The sequence below is a fragment of the Notolabrus celidotus genome, chromosome 15 (genome assembly GCF_009762535.1).
Source record: "Notolabrus celidotus isolate fNotCel1 chromosome 15, fNotCel1.pri, whole genome shotgun sequence".
NCBI lineage: Eukaryota > Metazoa > Chordata > Actinopteri > Labriformes > Labridae > Notolabrus > Notolabrus celidotus.
This window is the reverse complement of record NC_048286.1, coordinates 14221481-14243613: the sequence shown is the minus strand read 5'-3', so window position 1 is coordinate 14243613 and position 22133 is coordinate 14221481. Positions and strand designations below refer to the sequence as shown.

Here is a 22133-nt window from a genome sequence, read left to right as displayed (position 1 = left end):
TTAACTATTTAGGCTCAGATATTAATACTACTTGTTTGTAGTCCTTGGTGTTTGTTTAATAGCCTATTTTTCTCTTACAGAGTACAGTTAACAGTAGTTTCAATTAATTTGTATTAGTGACATTCTGGTTTGTATGCATCATCTCTCATTAAGATTAATCACTAAGTTGATTACAGACACAACATTGTGTATCTCAGGTGTTGTCTCCCATATCATGCCCACACTCAAACAATGCATCCCAAGGCCTTCAGAGCTCCACTCTCCCCCCACGTTAGCATCTTCAATCCCCCGCTGAGCCCATCTTACTCCTCCAAGACAGCCCCATCTCCCTAAAGGTAATGACCGAATTAGGCCTAATGTTGTACACTGGCTAATGGCACAGTGCCGGCACATTATAGCATGTGCAACTGGCAACGACAACAGCAATAATCCCTGAGCCCCTTGTCCTCCTGCACTCCACCCCTGGGGCTGGGACGGTGCACAGGGAAATGAATGGAGTTTTCCACACTACAATGAGCTTTTGATGGGAGACAATGGAGGAGGCTGCCAGCACCACACAGGGTGGTAAGAGGAGAGCAATATGGGGCCCATCTACCGGCCCTCCCTCCTTCCCTGCTTGCATCCCTTAGGCCTGCTGGCCCCCGCTCCCAGATTCATAATGGCATCCGGAGGGGGAAAGAAGGGAAAGTGATGTCAAATGTCAGGAAATCAGAAAGATGGCAAGCTGACATCCCCCTCCTATCGTCCCATCCCTCCTATCCCTTTGCCCAACGGTAGCACAGGTTAATATCACATTTATAAAATCACTTACAAGAAACAAAGCCGGCTCTTAGCCCCCTGTCACTCTCAGACAGTCATATAGAGAGCTTTGCCGTGGGCTAACTTTGGTAACCATTTGTTCACTGATAGCCCCATACCTGTCCCTCACCCTATCTGAAGCAGAAGCCAGGCAGTTACTTTTAGAGCCATTTCCAACTCTTTCACAAACACATCTTAAAGATGTGACAAGTCTGCCTTCACTCTGCATGACGCTTTCAATAAACACCATAATGTCGGGTCTGTATTCATTGCCCAGTCAGTTCACAATGTTTCATTTGATTTAAAGAAACAGTTTCATGTTTTACAAATCTGTGTTCACTTCATGCTCTGCCCAAGTAACTTTTGTACATTTCAGTCTTCATGCAACTAACACAGTTAAAGGCAGTTTCAAAGACAGTCCTCGTCAACATGATGCTGTAACACTGCGCAACAGAAGATTTTTAATTTTTGATACTGAGATACATATTCCCATTCCTCTGTAGTCCTACATATTTATCTTATGGTTCATCAAAGCGCTAGGTGTGATCCAATTAACTTTGTCTTCATTTCACTGTTTACCTTTATTATCTTCATGTATTAAATACCAAGTACTCATAGTCAGATATTTTTCAAAGTAAAAAAAAAGTCAAATCTAAGCTATGACTTTGAAATTACACATTCCATTTCAGAAATTACATTTTAGAACTTACATTTTCACATGCTTCCCTGTTAAATAAGCTTAAATTTCTTCCAGTGTTTGGTAACTTTCTGAATAAGGAATATGATTTGGTGGGTCTCAACAAAACAAAGTACTCCTGTACTGAGAACAGACCAATGATAAGTCAAGAGAGACACGTGTGTCCTGCACTCTTATTTTTCTCTGAAACTAAAAGCTGTGAAGTTGTCTTCAGTCAGAGTTGCACTGTATCTAACAGGCTTAAGATGCAACAGTGAAACTTAAACTTACACACGGGCAGTGATGAAAAAATGTAGATGAACTGAAATATCAAATAATACTATATCTATTCAACATATGAAATGATCATGGTTTGTCTTGTGTTTGCAGCAAATGGAATGACTGATCCTGCGAATTCCAGTGTGGGCAGCGCCACGAGTCCAAAACTTGAGCCACCTCCTTCACCGCACGCCAATCGCAAAAAACACAGACGGAAAAAGAGCACGGGCATCACAAAACCAGACGGCTTATCTGCAGGCAATGAAGGTACAACACAATCACTATGCTAGAGTTTGGAACAAAACAAAAAAACTGTGAACTTCTGATGAAAAAAAAACAGAATCATCTTTTGGATTCAGCGGTGCCTGTTATAAAACAGTCCTGTGCCTAAAATTGCCTTTTCAACCACCAGCTTTTTGGTGGAAGTTTTACATTCACTGTTCCTTCTGCTCACCTAAAGGGAATAAGAACACATTCTGCTTTAAGCAGCAACGAAAAACTAAACCTTTATGAAACTCTTTCTCTCAAATTATCAAATGAAACACTGTATCCTTGAGCATTGTGCTTTAGGTGTAATGGGTTTTGACACACGACTGATGAACAACAGCCAGTAATTGTTTGTGTCAATTAAGCAAGACCTAATATGCAGTGACAACAGTAGGTGGAAATATAATAATATTTTTATGAAATTAAAATAGATGAGAACTGGCTTTAGTTTTATTTACTGATGGTTAATCTCATCTATTGCAATGCATCCAAATGATTTTTCATTTTGATGTTCAGCACAGATAAGTCAACCTAAGGATGTCTTAGTTGATTGGCCAATTAAAGCAATTAGCATGTTTGCTGCTGCTGCGAGGCCATCGAGGGTAGACAACCTTTAGAATTGCATGAGTTACTTCTGTTGTTAAAATGGTGCACATCAAATCGATGGTGCAGCTTCCTGCAGAGAGAAGGAGGTGGTTGATGATACTTTGTGTATCAAAGGATTCATGAAGGTGTCTTAAGCTGAGTAAAAGTGAATTTTATAAAACGTCACAGACTGCAGCACAAGGTAACTAGCCGTGCAAAGTTAGGGGGCAAACCTGAAAAGGTTCAAGTGTAATTTAAAGCTCCTGCAAGGCATCCTTTGCTGATTTTGTCCTGTACACATGTATTGGGGACTTTTTTTTTTTACCCCCAATATTTCCTGCTTTCTTTGAAGTGTTGCATGGAGCACACATCAAGATTTTCTGTTTAGAAAATGTAAAGAAAAAAGGAAGTCTGTTTCAACAAAATGCTGTTTATCTCTTAATCCCACACCTACCCTGCTGCAGCAGTTATAGGCATTAAAAAGTGCTACATAGAAATACTCAGCTGTTATACTCTTAGTCTTATTTGCTTCTGTAGCTCCTAAAGAAGCATCAATATTAATTCCAGTGTGAAAAAAAAAAGTCTTGTTTAATCTGCGGTGGGGTGCATAACTGTGCAGAGTTTTGTATCTCTATGTGGACCCCCCTGCACACTGCACCCTCACAGCCCCCATTTCTTTTACCACCGTCTGAATGGCCCGATCTCCAGAAGCCGTGGCCCTCCTCAGCAGGGGAGTGGCAGTCGGCTCTCCACCCAATTAATAATGATTCTCCGGCCCAATGATGAATGGAGGACCCTAATTGGATGGCATTGTGAAAACACTGGGACGCATTTCAGAGGCCATAAAACTGATGTCACAAGAGCGGGATGATCAATCAACAAGATTGATACGCTGGATAACAACAACAATGGCATTGACGCCTCCTAAATGGGGCTAAGCATTTATAATCATTATACTTTTTTATCATGGCCTCTGACAGCTTCTCTTTAAAGTCTGAATGGGTCTGTTGACCACATTGTTGTTCAGAGGGAACATCATCAACAGCATGGAGATAAGTGCAGTGAGATAAGTGTTGCTGGGAGTAGAGTGTGGTCATTTTTAAATAGTGTTGAAAGTTTACCTCACATCTGATCTTTCTAAAAAAAATAACCCTAAGCAACCAGGTACAGGAACTTTTCAGCTCCCATTTCAGTTTTCAGGTGTTACATCCATTACTTAAGTTTTATTTGACATTACTTAGTCCTTAATGGGGCTCTCCTGGCAGAATTACACACTTGCATTAAAGCCACGAGTGAGTGATGCCTGGCATTATCAAACATCATCAAATCTCATCAATAAATGCCCCACACAGGAGTAATTGAAGCTGGATTACTCCTGGACTCCATGAGGAGAAAATCTACGGGTAATCAAGACCGGAGGAGGCAGTATCTGAATGTTTCTCAAGTCATCAGACACACGCACATTGTTTTCTATCTCCCTCATGCTTTTCTGCGAGCTTTTCTATTAGCATCACCTTGTCTGTTCTGCTGAACGCTCCGGAATACAGACGTACCGCCGCTTAAATATTGGATTCACCCAAGTCTGGGATGCGAGGAGTGTCTCCTGTTGAAAAAGAAGAAAAGGAGGAGGGGGAGAAGAAAGGGAAAGGGGAAGAAAGGAGAGGTGGGATCCTTGAATAAATTGCCATCAGTTTATCTCATTTACAGGGCAATCAGAGGCGTGCAATGCAGGCTGAAATTGAATTTTAGTAGTTATGAAGCATCATAAATCAAAAAAGCGTGCACGTCTTAAAGTGAGAAATCATGCTGGTCAACATGAGATGTGTAGGAAACTACTGCTGCAACATCATTTACCAATATGATTCCACATTACTTAGTGAGACTACTCTAAATGGTGGCTGAAGTGGGAGGAAAATCGAGACAAATTTTATCAACTCAAGTTTGTTATTATGATTATTATGATTATTAAAGGCTACATGGCAGACAGTAATTACAGAGGAGTCATATTTCTTCAACAAACTTTCAAACAGGATTTAGTTGAATTCCTGTTTATAAAATGAATTAGTTTCAAATCATTTTAAAGACTTATTTTGATGAAGAGTAAATTCTCAGTTAAATCTACAATTCTTCACCTCCACCTAGAATTTGCACACACTCCCTAATATGGTATGCACTGTCAGAGCTGTGCAGTGTAATGAACTTCTCATGTGCTTAAAGAATGATGCAGGATGCATGGCGAGACAACTGACAGCCCCGTAATGTGTTTCCCAGCAGCCGCCCGGCGACGAGCTTTCTCGGTGTGTCGCTCGCCATAAACCCACTGGAAAATCGATGGCCGATAAAGAGTTGTGTTCAGGGGGAGCCCCCTCTGATTAATGCAGACTGTCAGGGAGCATCATTAATGTATTTCTCTTTTAAAGAAAGTGTATCAAACGCTCATTGTTTTGTGGGGTTAAACTTGTCCCATGTAAGCGTGAGGAATTAGCAGGAATGGAGAGATATAGGTGACGATAGGCTCACTTCTTATTTCTTCTAGTTTTATGGATGAAGATATTTATCTGTGCTAAGGTCACAAAACTCAGTCACAACACAAGAGACAGTGTTTGCTTTGAGTGTCTTAAACTTACACATCAAGATATATTTTTTCTACATTAAAAGATTTCATTTCAATCTAATGGACGGACATGAAATCAAATCTTTTCTGTAATTGTGCCTCTTTTTGCCTAATTGTTCCTCTTTGAGATATAATGAACTCAAATACGCTCAAATGAGTTCTCTGAAGGCCCGGGATCAATTTTTATCCCTAATTATTACATTTTCTAATCAAATTTATCCTAGATTGGCTTAGAAACCTCTTATTCTAATGAAAGAGTCGATAATGGATTTTAATCAAGTAGTGTTATTTTTCAGATGTAATTGATTGAGTTTAAAGTGGTTGAAAGGACTCCTGCTCGATTGTATCAGCAGTTAGAGGAGGATAGGGAAATTAATTGTTACTTTATTGTCACAGTTGCTGTGAAATGCACTTAGGAAATCGCTGGGAATAAAAAAGTAGAACTAATTTGTTTAATAAGAGCAGAATGTTGACATTAAAGTACACATGGTATGTAAAACACTGGTGTGATCCAACCATTTGCCTCATATGTGCTTTTATTTGACTTTTAATGCTTGCACAACATACGATTAAATGTTTTTGACATATGCATAAACTTCATCAACCAAACACAAATGAAAGATCAAGTGCAGCTTCTCTGATTTTAGATTATTTGTCAGATTTTTAGATAAGGAAATGTTGAAAAGTAGTTACTCCTTTTTAGAAATTTGTTTCATACAGGCTACAGAAAACTGAAGCAGTAGGGCTGAATTTGTCCTGAAAGCACCAAACAAAAGTAATTTAAATCCACTGGATCACTGGCGTGGTTGGACGAAGAGGGATTATATTATTTACCTACAAAAATGACATCTGGCCAAGTTATATTCTTATTAGTGAAAGCATACACCAGAGCTTAAAGAAAGACAATTTAGCACTTCCAACTTAACAATTATCACTTATTTCTCTTCCTTCCTTTGTCATTGATTTCTTATTTCAACCTCTCTAAGTCCATTTCTGTTCTTTCATGACTTCTGACTGGCTTTAAGCACACAAACTTTGCAGCTTTGAATCAGAGCTCAGAGTTTTGCTGTCCCTGACTCATCCCCAGATTGACTTGGAACAGGGAATTTAGGTCTTTGTACTCGAGCCGTCATTGACTGCTGATCAAAAACCACAATCAGGTTCACATTTTTAAACCGACCTAATCCAGAACCTTTTGTCCAACACCTTAGTAAATGAAGGGTTAATATCCTCTGGAGTCCAGCTGAGGATTAGGAAATGGAGGTTTAACTGCCTGTGCTAATGGTGGGTGTTTATCTCAATACTTTGTTTTGTCACTCCCCGACTCGCTCTCATTTCCGAAAGCTGTCCCTGGAGCCTCTGCTGTTGTAATGGCTTAGCTTTCTGAGCGCCACAGTATGGAGGGAAAGGAATAACAAGATTCTCATTTGGGCTCCATACACACTGCCCACAGATACATGTATAATTGGCCCTGTTTTCATTCTGCTCTGTTGTTAAATGCACTAGCTATTAGGGTAGTGGTATTGGTGCTGATTTCATGTGTTTGTTTATTGTTGGAAGGTGTGCTGTGCTCCTTGTTTTGTTTGTGCGTGTGCGTGGAGAAGTGTGTACAGGAGCGTGTGTTTGTGCGTGTGTGTCAGATAGATAAAGAGTGCGCTCTATCTCTCTCTCCCTCCCTGCTCTCTTCTTTCTGAGTTTGGTCGTGGTTCCCCTGGGGCCCCTGTCGCAGTAATGGCCTGCTCCTGATTGCTCTGATACAGGTTAGGAATATTGGCTTTAATGATGTGTAAAATGAGCAAGCAGTGCCTGTGACATTTACAGATGGCACCGCCTTGGCCTGTTCTTCCCAACTGCTCGTTAATTCACAGGAACGGCAAGCACTTCTTTAAGTGACTGCCTGATGCATGTATACGACGCAACACAACGCGTCCTACACACCAAAACAATCGCTCACCTTTTGCACCTCTGAACCTCGTCACCGTTTCAGCCAAGTGTTCACTAAAATGGATAAAAAAAGAGAGTCCTCAAGGCTAAAGACCAGTGCAAGTCCTTTCTGAGGGTTCATCAAAGCATTCTCTAGAGGACATTGAGAGGCTTAGACAGAATAGATGCTGCTATAGACAGCACAGCTGGGCTCAACACCAAACCCCTGAGGTGCTAATCTGGTCCACAGGTCCTCAGCGGTGCATCTGCTGCACACACACTGCAATAGAAGAATCACCGTCCCCAGGTCCACCTTTTTTTTCCTCATGGTCCACTTGGATTTTTAGGTCAACCAACACCTTTTAGAGCCGTTGAAATCTGACGTACATTTCCTAAACAAGCTAAAAAAGAGGAGGACTCTCTGACAAAGGGATAGTGAAAGTGCTCATATTTTTTACTCTCAGTAAAAATATCAAAACAGCAATTTAAAAACACTCTAGCATATGTGAAAGACCTTCATTTAATACCCCAATCAAGTAAATTTGCAATCTTTTTCAGCTTTGACCACTTGAAGTATCAAAGTAATCATGTATGAAATTACAAAATTGTTGGCAAGTATTGATGCATCTTGTAGAATTTGGTTACTATGTTAGGCTAACTTTATTTGAGGGTATGAGATGGTCAATGGGGTTGTAAAGATCTGCCAAACAAATTTGAATGACTACAGCTAATCCCTCTTTTTTTTGAGGCATGTAGTTTTGAGTCTCTTTGGTTATTTTTAATGTAATTCTCTTGGTACATGGCCTGCATCTCTAGCACATGAGAATCTAATAGGACTGTAAACTCTCAACCCATGTATAAACTAAGGATGCACCTCATCTCTCCCATGATAGACATATTGTGAACCATTCGCAAGGCTGGGGTGCAGCTACTTGGGACCAAGCCCCACATTTTTTCTCAAAAGCCCCAAAACTTTCACATCATTAAAAAGTTATAACTCCTTTTCACCTGTCAGTCATTTGTTTGAGGTTAGTAAATGTGTTGATCATGGATTTTAGGCACTTAGCTGCTCCAGGTGCTTGGACTGAACATTACAGCCTGTACTGTTCAGCAAGGTGCTAGTGTTGCTACTCCAAGAAACCAGTTATATGATAAATAAATGGGGCAAGACTGGTCACTCAAGTAACCTGGAAAATAGATGCCTGTGAGATGATCATCATAGATACAGAGAAGCTCCTTTTTGGGACAGTTGGCCTATTTGTACATCTGCTAGATCTGAGTGTTGTGATAGATAGACAGAAAAAACAAATAGATGATGAAAACAAAGAGACTCTGATGGTGAATAATAACACCTGCAGATATAGGATTAAAAAATCTAAATTTGGAATCACACATTCTGCATTTCATGTTGGTAAACAGACTTGTACTTATATAGTGCTTTTACACTACTTGTCACATTCACCCTATCATACCCATTCACTCACTGATGGTAGAGGCTGCTATATAGTAGGCACCATCTGTATTAGCTATATCATTGATACACAACCGCTGAACAACAGCAGGAGCAATTTGGGGTTCAGTGCTCAAGAACACTTCAGCATGTGACTGCCGGAGTTGAGATCGAACCACCAACCTTCCAATTGATAGACCGACTCTGCCCACTGAGCCACAGCCGCTCTTCTCTCCTTAAAATTAATAATTAGAAACTTATACAGAATTCCTATCCTGTCGGAGTTAATTTTCATTATTTTTTAGTTAACCTTGATTTAACCAGGAGTGGAACTCACTGAAATTAAGAATCTCTTTTTCAAGAGTTTCCGGGCAAAGACAGGCGGCGGAACAGTTTACAGAGCTTCTGACAGACAATGAGCGCCATACATTCGAACGTAATACAAAGTAAATGTCTAACTTATTAAAATACATGACAACATTTTTAAATAGAAACATCAGACAGTTCCTGTCTTTTTTTAAGTTTGAAGGAGTGAAAGTTATTCATCTTCAAAATGTTGTGTTGTGGTTTTAGAATGCTGGAAACTGTCAGAGGTCAAGCAGATACCGAATAGTTTTGGCTCTGAAGGGGAATTTTTTTTAGATGTACAGATTATTTCGCATTCTTTATCAATATCTAAAATGGCTTTGAAAGTAGCGCATACACCTGCACATTCTACTTTTCTTATGTTTAGATGAAGTCTGTGTATCCAAGGTTCTTGAGTAAGCAGTTGATATGAAATATGAAATTATTATAGTATCCTTTTGATTTCAGGTAAAGTTTTGGAATTAATTAATATTACATCTCATGGGGCTCCGGTGGCTTAGCGGTCTAAGCGCCTCACATACAGAGGCTACAGTCCTCGTCGCAGGGGTCGCCGGTTCGATTCCGGCCGGTCTTCCCCCACTCTCTACTCCCCACATTTCCTGTCTCTCTTCAGCTGTACCATCTAATAAAGGCAAAAAGGCCAAAAACATAACTTAAGAAAAAAAAAATATATATGTATACAGTATATTATATCTCTTGATTATCGAAAACTGTAATAGAAGTCTAAAACTGCAAATATTGCTACTTTGGGATCAAAATGATAAAAGGTTTAAGAGTTGTTGGTGTAATTCTTATTTTAGAAGCTTGTTGTTTTTCTTTTAAACAAAGAGGTAAACACTAGTTAGTTAATTATGGTTGTCACATGAAGAGAAGGTTTCAGTGTTTCCTGTGCAATGAAGAAATGAGGATCAGTGGAAGAAGTCTGTTCTTGTTAGAATTGTAGCAAACGTTTATTATTGTCTGAGCATTTTGGTTATTGAAGTGCTGCTCTGTTGCTGCTCGCATGCATCTAATGAGCAGCATCTGTAACTGAGAGGATCTCAAACAGTTTTATGATCCATATCAATGGTGGACAAAGATTTCTATCTGTATCTGTTCCTTCCTCTTTGTACCATTGTGGCCATTATACTCTAATTTCCTTTTTATTACACCATGTTAATTAAGGAAAATCATATTTGGCTCATTCTTCACTGTTGGCCCCTACGTTGAGTTGAAATTGTGTTCCTCTCTGTCCGCCCACTCGCAGAGCTGCGTTAATTTATTTCTAATTGGCAAGAACTTGTTGATTGTGGGCTCGCAGATAGATTTGGTCAGGAGGTTAATGCTCATGTTAATGTGACAAGCTGATCGCTCTTCTGCTCGCCTTGTGCCATGTGCTGGCTGCTGCCGTTGAGTAATACCAGAAGCACTAATGGGCCTTTTACAGGCTCATCATGGCAGGTGCCCGTAAGATAGCGGTAACACCTTTGACACATTGTTCATGCTCAGATTTACTGTCCCTGAGAAGAGCACTCTGACCCCTAGCGTCATGCTAACATGAAGCAGGATTGCTTTGGCTTATGGAGCTGAATTACTGCACGGTTATCAGCATTAAAAAAAGAATATCAGGATACTGGAGCTATATATGATGATAATACCTGAAGATTCCTGCAGCACATGGTGCTCAGTCTCTTTAGTGGCTACAGTATGTCTCGTGTGTGCATTACTATGCATGGAGAATTAGATTTGTTTTCCCTTGTATACTCATCAGTTTAAGAAAGCAGCCATCCGTTGCTTTTTTAATCTCCATAATGAAAGTGTTTTAATGCCTCCAATTTATTGCCTGGGCAGCCAACAGAATAATTAGCTTTGTTCAGGTTTTGTAAAAAGATGAAAACACAAGTACAACAGCTTTTGAGTCTGGTAACCACACATAATCAAATGCATTAGTTATTGTACCTGAAGTTATATCGGAGAAGAAATATTGATTTCTGCTGCATGTAGTCCAATAAATCTAGCTCTTCTTTGCTTTTTTTTTCTTTCCCCCCTTGTTCATTGTAGGTTCCTTTATGGTGATAGTTTTTGATGAAATCAAATAGACATCTTATATTTTATTCTCATATTTTAATAATCACCAGTGCTTTTAAATGTCACACCTACATGAAGACTTTTACTTTTAGTCTAAATAAAGAGGGTTTCAAGCGCTTATTGATTCTCTCTGACCTGTAGTCGATTGCACAAACTAAATCAGATAATTGAAGTTGGTGTCGAGCTAATTGGATTATTGCTTTCACCCTGAAGAGATGATCCTCCGCTGCAGCTCAGGGATTACTACATTAGAGGCACACGTCAAGACATCTGTCATTTAACAGGACAGAGCTGTCTCACAGCAAAGAGGCTGGTTTGATTATAAAGATACATTTCTCTGAGTAGATGATTTGTGCGATGATCTTAGTGCCATCATTTTATAACCCACGCAGAGTTAATTTAATATTAAGCATGTCTTCATGCATCAAAAGTCAGACATTAGAATTATAAATATCTTTTGTACATTAAACATTTTGATCATTTTAATGTTACTTCTATTCAAAATTAATGACACAGCGACACAAGGGAAAAAACATTTCCCTTGTGTCTACTTGCCTCCAGTCCTCCAAACATGGTTTATGCAAATCAGCTGACTATTTGCATAGACATAATTAGGTAATTACAAATCATTTGGCTATGAGCTCAAGCATGTGCACAGACCAGAGATGTTACAGGAGACACATTGTACAGTACGCAGTTAATGAATTGCTTCTGAACAGCAGAGGCATTATAGCATGTGTTCGAACATATGTTGTGTCAGACCTCTTGTTGGAGAACGACAGGTGACATTTTCATAAATCTTAGTTAATGCAAAGATTGGGGAGAGCACTGCATAATTATAAACGTCACAGCTATGATATGGAGAAAATGTGCTTCTAAGTATATAACAAAAATCATTAGATGCACTATATACCCGTACATTGCATGTACGTTTCTTTTTTTATTAGTGTATGAATGCCCTAGTTCAATTGTCAACAAGGTACTTAAGAGGATTACAGCAAGCTAAGTAATGATTTTCCATACTATCAGCTTCAGAAAGAAACATTTGAATGTTAACAATTATCATGAAACAAATACCAATACTCTAGCTCTGTGATTTTTAAAGTGAGGTTCCCAACCCCTCTGGGGGTTGCTGAGAGTTGGGGAAGGAAAGAGGAGGGAATGGAACAAAAATTCAAATTAAAAGCAGCTACTTTACTGTTCACGGTTATCAATACCATTAAATATTATCAAGAAGGAATTAAAAGAGTATAAACGTGATTGAAAATGACATATTGTATGTTATGAATGACTAACGGGAAAAGAGGAAGAAGAAATTGCTCTCTGTTACCGTTACTGTTGCTAAGACAGATGTTATAAAAGAGTGTTTACAAAAACACTGAATACAAGGAATTAATTATTTATAAAATTTAGGAAATATTTTAAGAAGTTTGTATGTTTGATTTTGTAATTTTGCTATTGTAATGTACCATGAATTTAACACATTTTGTAAGAGGTGGTCCCCACCAGAGTGCCAATCCTATATGGGGGACCTTGGCATGGTAATGTTTGGGAGCCCTTTTTTTGCTCTAGCCCTCTGATTAAGAATCAAAAGGGTTTTAAATTAAAAGAATCCAGAAGATCACAGAATTAGAAGAGGTTTCTGTCAACATTCTGATGTAATCAAATTTGTCAAACAGAGGTTTGTGTTGTATGCAAAACAAGTAAGCCAAATGGTTTGTAAAAACTGTCTAGAACTTTTTCATAACACTATAGATTTGGCCCTGGTCATTAAGATTTGTGGGGTGTCAGGGTGCCAGTTTGGCCTGGTTGATAAGTTGCACATCCCATCTAAAGAGGCAAAAAGTCCTCAAGTTGGCTTGCATATCTCTTTCTCCCTGTTTCCTGCTCTATCGGCTGCCCTATCCTCCCAGAACTACGATACGATACGATACGGAACAATGTACTAAGGCATTACAAAGCCCGAAACAAAAACCTGGACCTCAATTTTAAGGGTCAGCACTCAGGCAATGTTGTGGTCTTGGGTGAAACTAAGCACAGAACACAGATTGTGTAACTAATAATGAAGAAAGGACTGCAAAGTTGAACCATGTGCTTTCATTTTCCTGATTCTGGAAATAAAATTCAAGAAACAGCTCCAGGAAAAATATTTACTGAGATTTCAGACTCTTGTTTTTTGGGTGGATTTATTTAACAACTTTAGCAGAGTACTTAGTTCACTATGTTTGATGTGCTGTCGTTCTGATTGCTTTCTACTCCATTGCAGCAGAAACTGACGCTCCTAAGCACTGTTGTAAATGGCATACTAGACATGATTTATCATAAAAGAAGTTGAAATCATTATAACTAACCAGCTTTTACTCAGCATAGCTCCTGTTGAGATTTTGAATTCTGAAGTTTGATAGAGACTTACATCTGAACTCAGGGGAAAATGCAAAAATTAAACAGCCAAAAATGTTGAATGTGGAACACAGGACTGTTTTTAAAGTGGGTTTTGCTAATACTATTTTCTTGTTTATTTGTGTTTACCAGAACAAGAAGATTCCTTTGAGTTCGTCATCGTGTCATTGACGGGTCAGACATGGAACTTTGAAGCATCCACGTACGAGGAGAGGGAACTGTGGGTCCAAGCCATAGAGAGTCAGATCTTCGCCAGCCTGCAGTCCTGTGAGAGCATAAAGAACAAGGTACAGTGTAATCATGTCAGCTAAAACATATGCAGAATCACTGAACCAGCTTGGGGATCATGATCTAACCAGGGCATCATCATCATCCTACCATTCTGCTGCTTCATTTACATCCCTCCCTTTCTCTATCTCTCCAACCTCTGTTGCGGTCTCACCCCTCCCCCCCGCCCCTCCTCACCCACTTCAAGCTGTCACATGTGGGAGGCTGTCAGACAGGTGCACCGCAGTGTGGGGGATCTCTTATTAGAACTGACAGACATCAGAGATAGAACACGGCTTGTGTCAGCATACTGGGGAGACACAGCCTCATTTTCATATTCATATTTTCTCTGCCTCAGTCTTTTCTAACACTTTGAAAAACCACCTTCTTCCCCTCTCCTTGTTGGTAGTCTATGATTTGAGTCCAGCTATAATTGTTTGTCTTCTCTAACTCTTGCAATGATTAGTTCCAGCTGACTTGTTCTCTCCTTTGTTTCTTACAGTCTCGGTTAGGAAGCCAAAGTGATGCAATGGCCATTCAGTCCATACGAAACGTGAGGGGGAACAGCTTCTGTGTGGACTGTGATGCACCTAGTGAGTAAATTATTCACCCTAATAGCTGGTTTCTCTCTTTCAAATGCTTTATATTACAGGAAACAAAGAGTTACATTTGAAGAACTTCATGGTTTTTTAAACTAGGAGCCAAACCAGCGACCACTATGGCAAGGACAATAACCTCAGTTAATAGGGCACATGCTTTAATCACAAGGCCAGAAGGCATCACAACTTTGTAAAAAGATTGAAAGGGTTCAGGACAGTTATACTGTATGTTTCATAATTCAGGAAGAAAATTTGTGGTTTGAAATGACATACCATTTTCACCTGGTTACCTTCATCTTGAGGTGTAAGAGTCAGAGTCTTGCATTTACTTTGTTGCTGTTTTAATGTACCAACCAAAAAAAACGATAACGTAAGCTGGAAAAACTCATAAAGAATCTATAAAGATAAACGTTTTTTAGCCAAATCATTTAAATAACATGAGTAATGCTTTCATTAAAAGACTCTCCTCTCAGTCATCCTTCCTCAGATGACTGAGATTTGAAAGTTAGAGAAGTTCTAATCGTTAATATTCTGTCCAGTCTAATTTTGAAAACCCTTGGTGGTAATTATCGTTATTACAATGAATTGTCATCTTCTGTCACGCAGATCCAGACTGGGCCAGTCTGAACCTGGGCGCCCTGATGTGCATCGAGTGCTCCGGGATCCACAGAAACTTGGGCACGCACTTATCACGTGTCCGCTCCCTAGACCTGGACGACTGGCCGGTGGAGCTCAGCATGGTGATGACGGCCATCGGTAATGCCATTGCCAACAGCGTGTGGGAAGGCGCTTTGGAGAACTACAACAAGCCAGGGAACGACTGCACCAGGTAAGATTCCCTCTGCAAATAAAGGTGCTGCTTAATGAAGCGCACAGAGATTATAGGATGAGACGGAAACGCTGTCTTCTCTCCATTAGCTGCCATTTATTAGACCCCTACATTTCAGAACAGGCACTTCACACTACTAAATGCTCCATAAGAAGCACCAGGGGTCCATAAATGTCAGTCTTCTGAGCCAGAGCACAATATTTTATGTTTGAGTCCACTCTGTACACACTAATCACAGGGCCTCTGTTTTATGTGAGTCTGTACTTTGTTGGCATCCTTATTCTTTGTCTCCGTAGTTTATCCTATAATTTCTCTCCTCTCTAACGTGACTCTAACACCAAAATTCATGATAGGACTGTTGTGCATTACATCGTTTTGCACACCTGATAAATGCCCTCCAAATCTCTCAAGTTTGTCACTTGACATGTAAGAGCCATTCAGGAAAAGGTCCTTTAATTCAACCACATTTGATACCAGATGTGCAGATAAGAGTTGAATATTTAGCAGGTACCGTTTGAAGCCTAAATTTCCTTTATGGTTTAACTTAAAGAACCTTACAGGTAGCTTTCTATCTTTTCAAAGTGTATCACTAATATTACATTATGCTTCTTACCCCCGTACTGCTCCGCCCCAACCTACCCCAACAACTATCTGTTCCTTTCCTCTGAGGTTCCCAGATCTGGTAGGAGGATTGTTTATCTCTTGGTGACAGGTGAGACCTAGCGTCCCAGTCTGACTAATGACCTGCTGTGTGGCTGTGCAGGTAATTAAGCACACCATTATGGCTAAACCCCACCCCAAGAGCCAAGCCCCGGGGCCCCAAGCTGCCGTGTCACATATCCATCACACGGGGCCGAGTCATCATTCTGTCTGTCACAGCAAAGACTGTCTGTAGGCTCTACCTGGTGGCATTAGACTGTTTTAACATCACAGCTTTATAACTTTGTTAAAAAAGTAAGACAAGCATAGAAACATTGATGTGACTTTATCTTTCTACGGCTGATGCTGCAGAGGTGACTTAAAATGATTACAATTATGATATGATCAATGATAACTGAGGACAATCGCTGACTTATTATTGACACCAAATAGATTTTGCAAGAAGGACGACAGTTCATAGATCCCAGCCATGTTATCAGGAAGTCCTGTCATGTTTATTCGTTAGCTAAGCATGCATTCTCTGATCACTCCTTGATTTCAAGTTGTTAATTTAAGCTGGGATGTAGTATGTTGGATTTATGCATTCAAAGTGAAATGCTCCCAAGCAAAATGTAGACTTCTGCTTTTCTGAACTGCTTGCTGCTTTTTCTAAAGAATCTACTCAGATGGCTGTGGTGACGGGATTTAAAATCACTTTGCAGAATTAGTCAATCAGATTTGCAGAGTCAGTCCTGTGTTTTATTTCATTACTTAAGACACATCTTTACAGGAAAGCTTTTATTGTGTGATTTTATTTAATTTTACCTCTGATTGTATGGGTCTGTTTGATAAGTCTGTATGCTTTTACGTTTTTCATCACTTCATTTTACTTTGCATTTCTTCTTGTTTTTATTGCCCACGGCGAAGCACTTTGTTACATGTATTGAAAAGTGCAAAAAACATAGAGTATTCCGATTATTAATAATCTTATAGTGGATGTCTGGATTCACTTATAGATGCCATTTAGCAGCATTAGTCTGTTTTATTCCCAACTGTGAACTCCTTATAGAACATTTAAATATGTTATATTTTTAAGTAATTCACACTTTCCATATAAGATGTCATGAAGTAACCATTCCTCAGGTTTCCAAAACCCAAGTGACATCTTTCCATGACTCAGGACTCGTGACTAACCTTTGTAACCTGTTTATAAACCATGTTAACTTTTTATAGAAAGATAAGTAAGAAAAATAACTTCAACAATCAATCACTCAATTAATCACCTTGCACTCCTTGTAACACCAGATATAAATGGTTGTGAGCATTCCATGGCTTACAATTGATAAACTATGGTGTTTACATGTTCTACAGATTAATAATTTCTTCTGTATGATGACAAAAAAGTCATATTGTACTGCTTTCTCACCAGTTAAAAAGAAGAAGGGTGGGTGGTTATCTTTTAAGAACACTGTGCTAGCATATACAATACAAGATAAGCTAAGGGGTGAGATGTACCACTGTGTCCAAAACAGCTCAAATCAAAGTTGCTCAATGATTTATCAATCATGTAAACATTTGTTTCCAGCCTTAACAATGGCTTCAGACCTTGGCTTCAGACCTTGGCTTTAGAGGCTTAGGTTTTCAACCCTGTAGACGTATCTATTTGCGCTGAAGTGGCCAACGCTCTGATCACATGAAAAAAATATAGTGTGCTTATACTTGAGGCGAAGGACTAACTCTAAAAATGTTTGAAAGTAGTAAATTATCAGATTCAAGGGGTTAAAGCTGATTTCGAGTCTCTTGATGGACATAAACAAATCACAAAACAAGACAGAAACTTCAAAAACTGTTTCAGTTTGAACTGACTGTTAGACGGCAGCATCCATATATAGTGACAGAAAGTCAGGATTGTTTACATTAATAAGACATGGTTAAACTGGCAGTGTTTGTGTTGGGACAACAGAATAGCATGAAGCACAATCATTTTGGCAGTGGACTATTTTAGCTAACTCAGGCCTAACCTTACTCAAAATAGCAGCAGTGATATACTTTAAGTAGTAAAGTAATAAAAGAAAGTTTGTATGTATACCCTACGAATCATACTTCAGTTTGCCAGGAACATTGTGTGGTTGTTTTTCTCCTTCCTCTTGTAGTCCCAGGCCTTATCCTCCTGAATCCATCCTGCACTCTCCAGCCAGTTCAGAACTGAATGATGGCCTACAGTTATTTATTGAATGGTATCCGTGCTAAAGTGCTCCACTGTGGACTTGATGAAAGATTATTGATGTTGATTCCTCTCCCTACCACTGTCAGTCCCACGTCGCCCTAGGCAGGATGGTTCTTCATTGTCTAAAAAATCCGATCTTATCCCGCAGCAGCACCTCCATTAGTTTTCACTGTCAAACCATAAATCTCATTTGCAGCATAACTAATCTCCAGACAAAAAAACACAGCAGTTGTAAATATCATATATGGCCACTGGTTATTGAGATGCTGATTATTTTGTTGCTGATAGAACGATGTACCCTTGTGGGGTAAACGTTGCTATCAAATTACTTTGCTAAAGATGAATTATGCTCACTTTAATGGGATGTAGTTTTTTTTTGATTGATCTCTTTAAACACCATAAATCCTAACTTGACTCCCTGTCTGTGTGTTCTCCTCTTAACATGTTCATGGTCCATATAAGAGGATTTCTTTAATTGTGTCACATCTGTGACATGCAGCAGCTCTGTGATGGCACACAGGCAGGCAGTGTGTGGCTCCCGAGTCCCGCTAAACATCAGTGACACCTAATCTAAACGATTCAGTAACTACCTGAATATCAACTCAGTGTCTGATTGAATGTCTCCTGCAAGACTAGTTTTACCCCTTTGCATTTTTGAGATTTAACTTAAAGGCATTCATCCACAAGATTGGTTTAGCTTATGATATTATGGATTGAAAGAGCACAATATATAGATTTGTCGGCGGAGCAACGATAAAAATTACCTATTTACATCAAAATGATTACAGGCAACATGATAGGAAGCATGTTTATATCCATGCACATATGTATCTCATCTTATCTGATTTTAGACCTTGCAAAAGAACATGTGTTACCACTGTTGTATAAGCCAACCTATCATATGTAAGCCATTTGTTGGCACAAATACGGGAATTTCTCATTGTAAAAATCCCTTTGGCTACTGTTGAGCCTTTCTGTTTTTTTAATAGTACATTATTTATTATTATTAATGCATTTATTAATGCTTACATATTTCTCTCTGTGTTGATTGATGTTAAAACTAACTGATAGGGATTCAGATCATCTGTAGCCAATTTTCATAATGTATGAAGTCCACCTTTGGTGATTTTTCTAACCATCTGGACAAGAAAGGTAGCTCTGCTTGATGGCTTATGGCTTATCTATAAAGAATTTAAAGAGATTATTCAGTGTTTTAATAGAGCCATTAGTCACAGTTTAATAACCCACTTACGAAGGATGCCTGATGAAAAAGCAGCACAGACTGTCTAAAAAGCAGTAGTCAGAGCTGGCTAGGCTACAGTTAGATGTGTCATAATAAATTTGTGCAAGCCCTGCATTGTGGCTAATCTCTGCAGTCAGCATATCGGAGGGCAGTTGTTCTTTTAATTAGCACCTGGGAGTCGTTGTGTTTTGCACAACGACTCTAATTGCTTGGCATGTTCGTGAGAGAAAACACTGCAGACTATTTTGACGGATTATGTGGGGGAGGTCCAACAGCCAACTTTACCCTTATCTTCTACTGGCGCGCACACACTCACACACACACTCACATACACACACGCACATACACTCCAGTTCTCATTTGGGGGAGATGTCCTGGAGCGTGGACGGATGTGGACGGCTATCCCTCACTGACGCAGGCCTCTCACTGTCACCCTCTGTAGGCTCCGCGCCGCCCTCGGCCACAGGCAGGTAATAGCTCTGATGAGAGCCCTCCACTTTGTTTCAGAAATAATTTGCCACTCCTGCCGCCTGCAGGGGCTGCGTGGTAATAAAAATGAATCACACCGCTAACCTCTCCAAACCTGGCCCCTGCTGCTTCTTTTAACCCCTTCTAGGGTGGCAGCTCCAGCGTCTTGGCTTGTCCACCTGAGATATTTTGTTGCGCAGGTAACATCAGTGTTGCGACCATTAGATCCCACTTCGAAGATTTGTCTACAGTGGACTCTTTTGTCTACGCTCAAACCCAAAACACAGAAACAAGGCATCAGGGCCACTCACAGGTTAGGAGGGCTGTAACGCCAACTCTCAAAAGAGCTTTTAGAATAGCCGGCCTTGCCAGGAGCCCTTGTAGAGGAAGAGTAATTAATTAAGACAAATGAATGACTGGGTCTTCCCATGTCCTCTCTCTCTCTCTCTCTCTCTCTCTCTCTCTCTCTCTCTCTCTCTCTCTCTCTCTCTCTCTCTCTCTCTCTCTCTCTCTCTCTCTCGCGCGCTCTCTAAATGAAACCCACAGGTCAGTAATTAGCCCTGTGTGGGTGAAGTGGGACCACAGTCGCTAATTGCCCACATGCCACCGGGTTTCAGAGCCAGGTAGATGACTGGCTGTTTCATTATTGCTCAGTCCACTTACTAGTGCAATTTAATTTTAATGTCAACCTCTACCAAGATTTCCCCATCTCATGACGTGAAGAAAAAAGATCCTACACAGTCTTTCCATGTGACAGAGATTCTGTATGAACGTGAAGCAGGCTGCATACATAGGCAGGGCATGTGTTATCGTCCCCTCAGCTTTGTCTCTGAGGCAAGGGTTCAGCAGGGGTTAACAGCATGAGCATTTAAGGGTGTTAGTCTAGCTGGCACAAAAACACAGCCACTCCATCACAAGGAGTCTGACAACCTCATTAATGTCACAATATATTCAACTCATCCCTTCTGCCTGCCTACGGCACCCAGATGCTCTTCTATTGGCCTCTCTTTAGAGCTCCACACAACAACCTTTTGAATTCTGGTCATCTGTTCAGACCACACTTCAGACGCTGGTAAAGTGGGATCTATCCCTCTTGTAAAAATATTTGTGTTAATTCTTTCGCGGCTGTTATTCTCAGAGTAGAGTGTACCATGTCGACACTGTACCCACTGAACCATAGGGGGCATTATTTAGCACTTTTGCTGCTGCGTTTACTGTGCTGCTCCTTCATTTCTCGCCCTTAGCAACCTTTGATGCTTTGGGGCCCAGCTTTCTCTCCCTGTTGTGTTCGCTTTTTTCATCTCCGTCCTTCCCCTCCGAGCCCCCTCTCTGTCTTTCTGCTGCTGTCCCTCTTCCTCGATCTCTGTCTCTTCCCTCCCCTCGGTTTGTGGAAGTGAAGCTGCTGGCTGCATGGGAATCGGTCCCATACAAGCTGCCCACCCCCACTGCGAGTTCTCTTCAGGCTGGTCAAACCCCAAGACCCCCCTATCCAACCCTCCCAACACCATTTCTCCCCTTCACTGCGTCTATTTGATGTGTCGGCGGTGAATTTGGATCCTGGAGGAAGAGGAGGAGGAGCTGAAGAAGCTTTGATTGTTTAGGAGGACTCTGTGTGTGTTTGAAAGATGGCTGAGCGTTGGGACGGACATCCTCCTCTTCCTATGGACCCATGCACCTTTATTACAGGCAGTCACATTGGTCATTCTTGGGCTCCACTACTGCTGGCTCCGCCCCTGCCGTCTCAGTTTCCCTTCCCTTCTTATAAATTCCCATTCGCCTTTGTCTTTCAGGCTTGACTAATTATCCTTGTTTGTCCCTCTTTATTTGAATTCAGTCATGTGTTCTTGACTCCGTGGGCTGGGTTTAGGAGAATCATTCCGCCATTTGCCACTTAATTAAGTCAGGGTCAGGATCCATTGCTCAACAGAGAGCTGAAAGGACAGAGCTCTAATAGAATTATAAAAGAGGCCTTTCTCTACTGTTAAGGCTGCCTTTATCTAGGTGGGATCTGCGTGGGCAAATGAAAGGGGACACCAGCTCTGGACAGGAGCCCATTTCCACTTTAGAGCCAGTTAGCATTTTGATGTTTGCTCGCAATTTCTTTCAAATAAAATTCAATGATGGGAAGTTAAACATGGATTATAAGCTGCAGGATTACTCCAAATAATAAAAGACATTTGTGAAGCAAACACGGCTTGTTTCTAGAGTCAAAAGAGGCAGAGGCATTTTTATTAGGAACCTTTAGCTCCCCTCTGTCCCCTGAGCAACAGAGAAATTTAGAACAAGTATGTGCTCAAGGCAGGGTGGGGAAACAGTGTCTGTTAGAGCCGAAGCCTTGATCTGTGTGTGTATGTAAGAGTAACCATCACTTCAATTTCCTAAATATCCCCTCCTGCTGTGCAAATTCACTCTCCTTTCCCTCCCCACCTCCTGCCC

The 22133-nt window shown here is 40.4% G+C and overlaps 1 protein-coding gene across 1 annotated transcript in view; it reads left to right on the top strand.

The window, feature by feature from the left end:
* agap3 (ArfGAP with GTPase domain, ankyrin repeat and PH domain 3) overlaps positions 1 to 22133 on the top strand; it is a 134668-nt gene that overhangs the window by 104842 nt on the left and 7693 nt on the right. Inside the window, exons 13-16 of the mRNA XM_034702520.1 lie at positions 1865 to 2020; positions 13558 to 13712; positions 14195 to 14285; positions 14898 to 15120. Of these exons, the coding sequence (XP_034558411.1) occupies positions 1865 to 2020; positions 13558 to 13712; positions 14195 to 14285; positions 14898 to 15120 (625 nt within the window). The remainder of the gene's footprint in view (positions 1 to 1864; positions 2021 to 13557; positions 13713 to 14194; positions 14286 to 14897; positions 15121 to 22133) is intronic.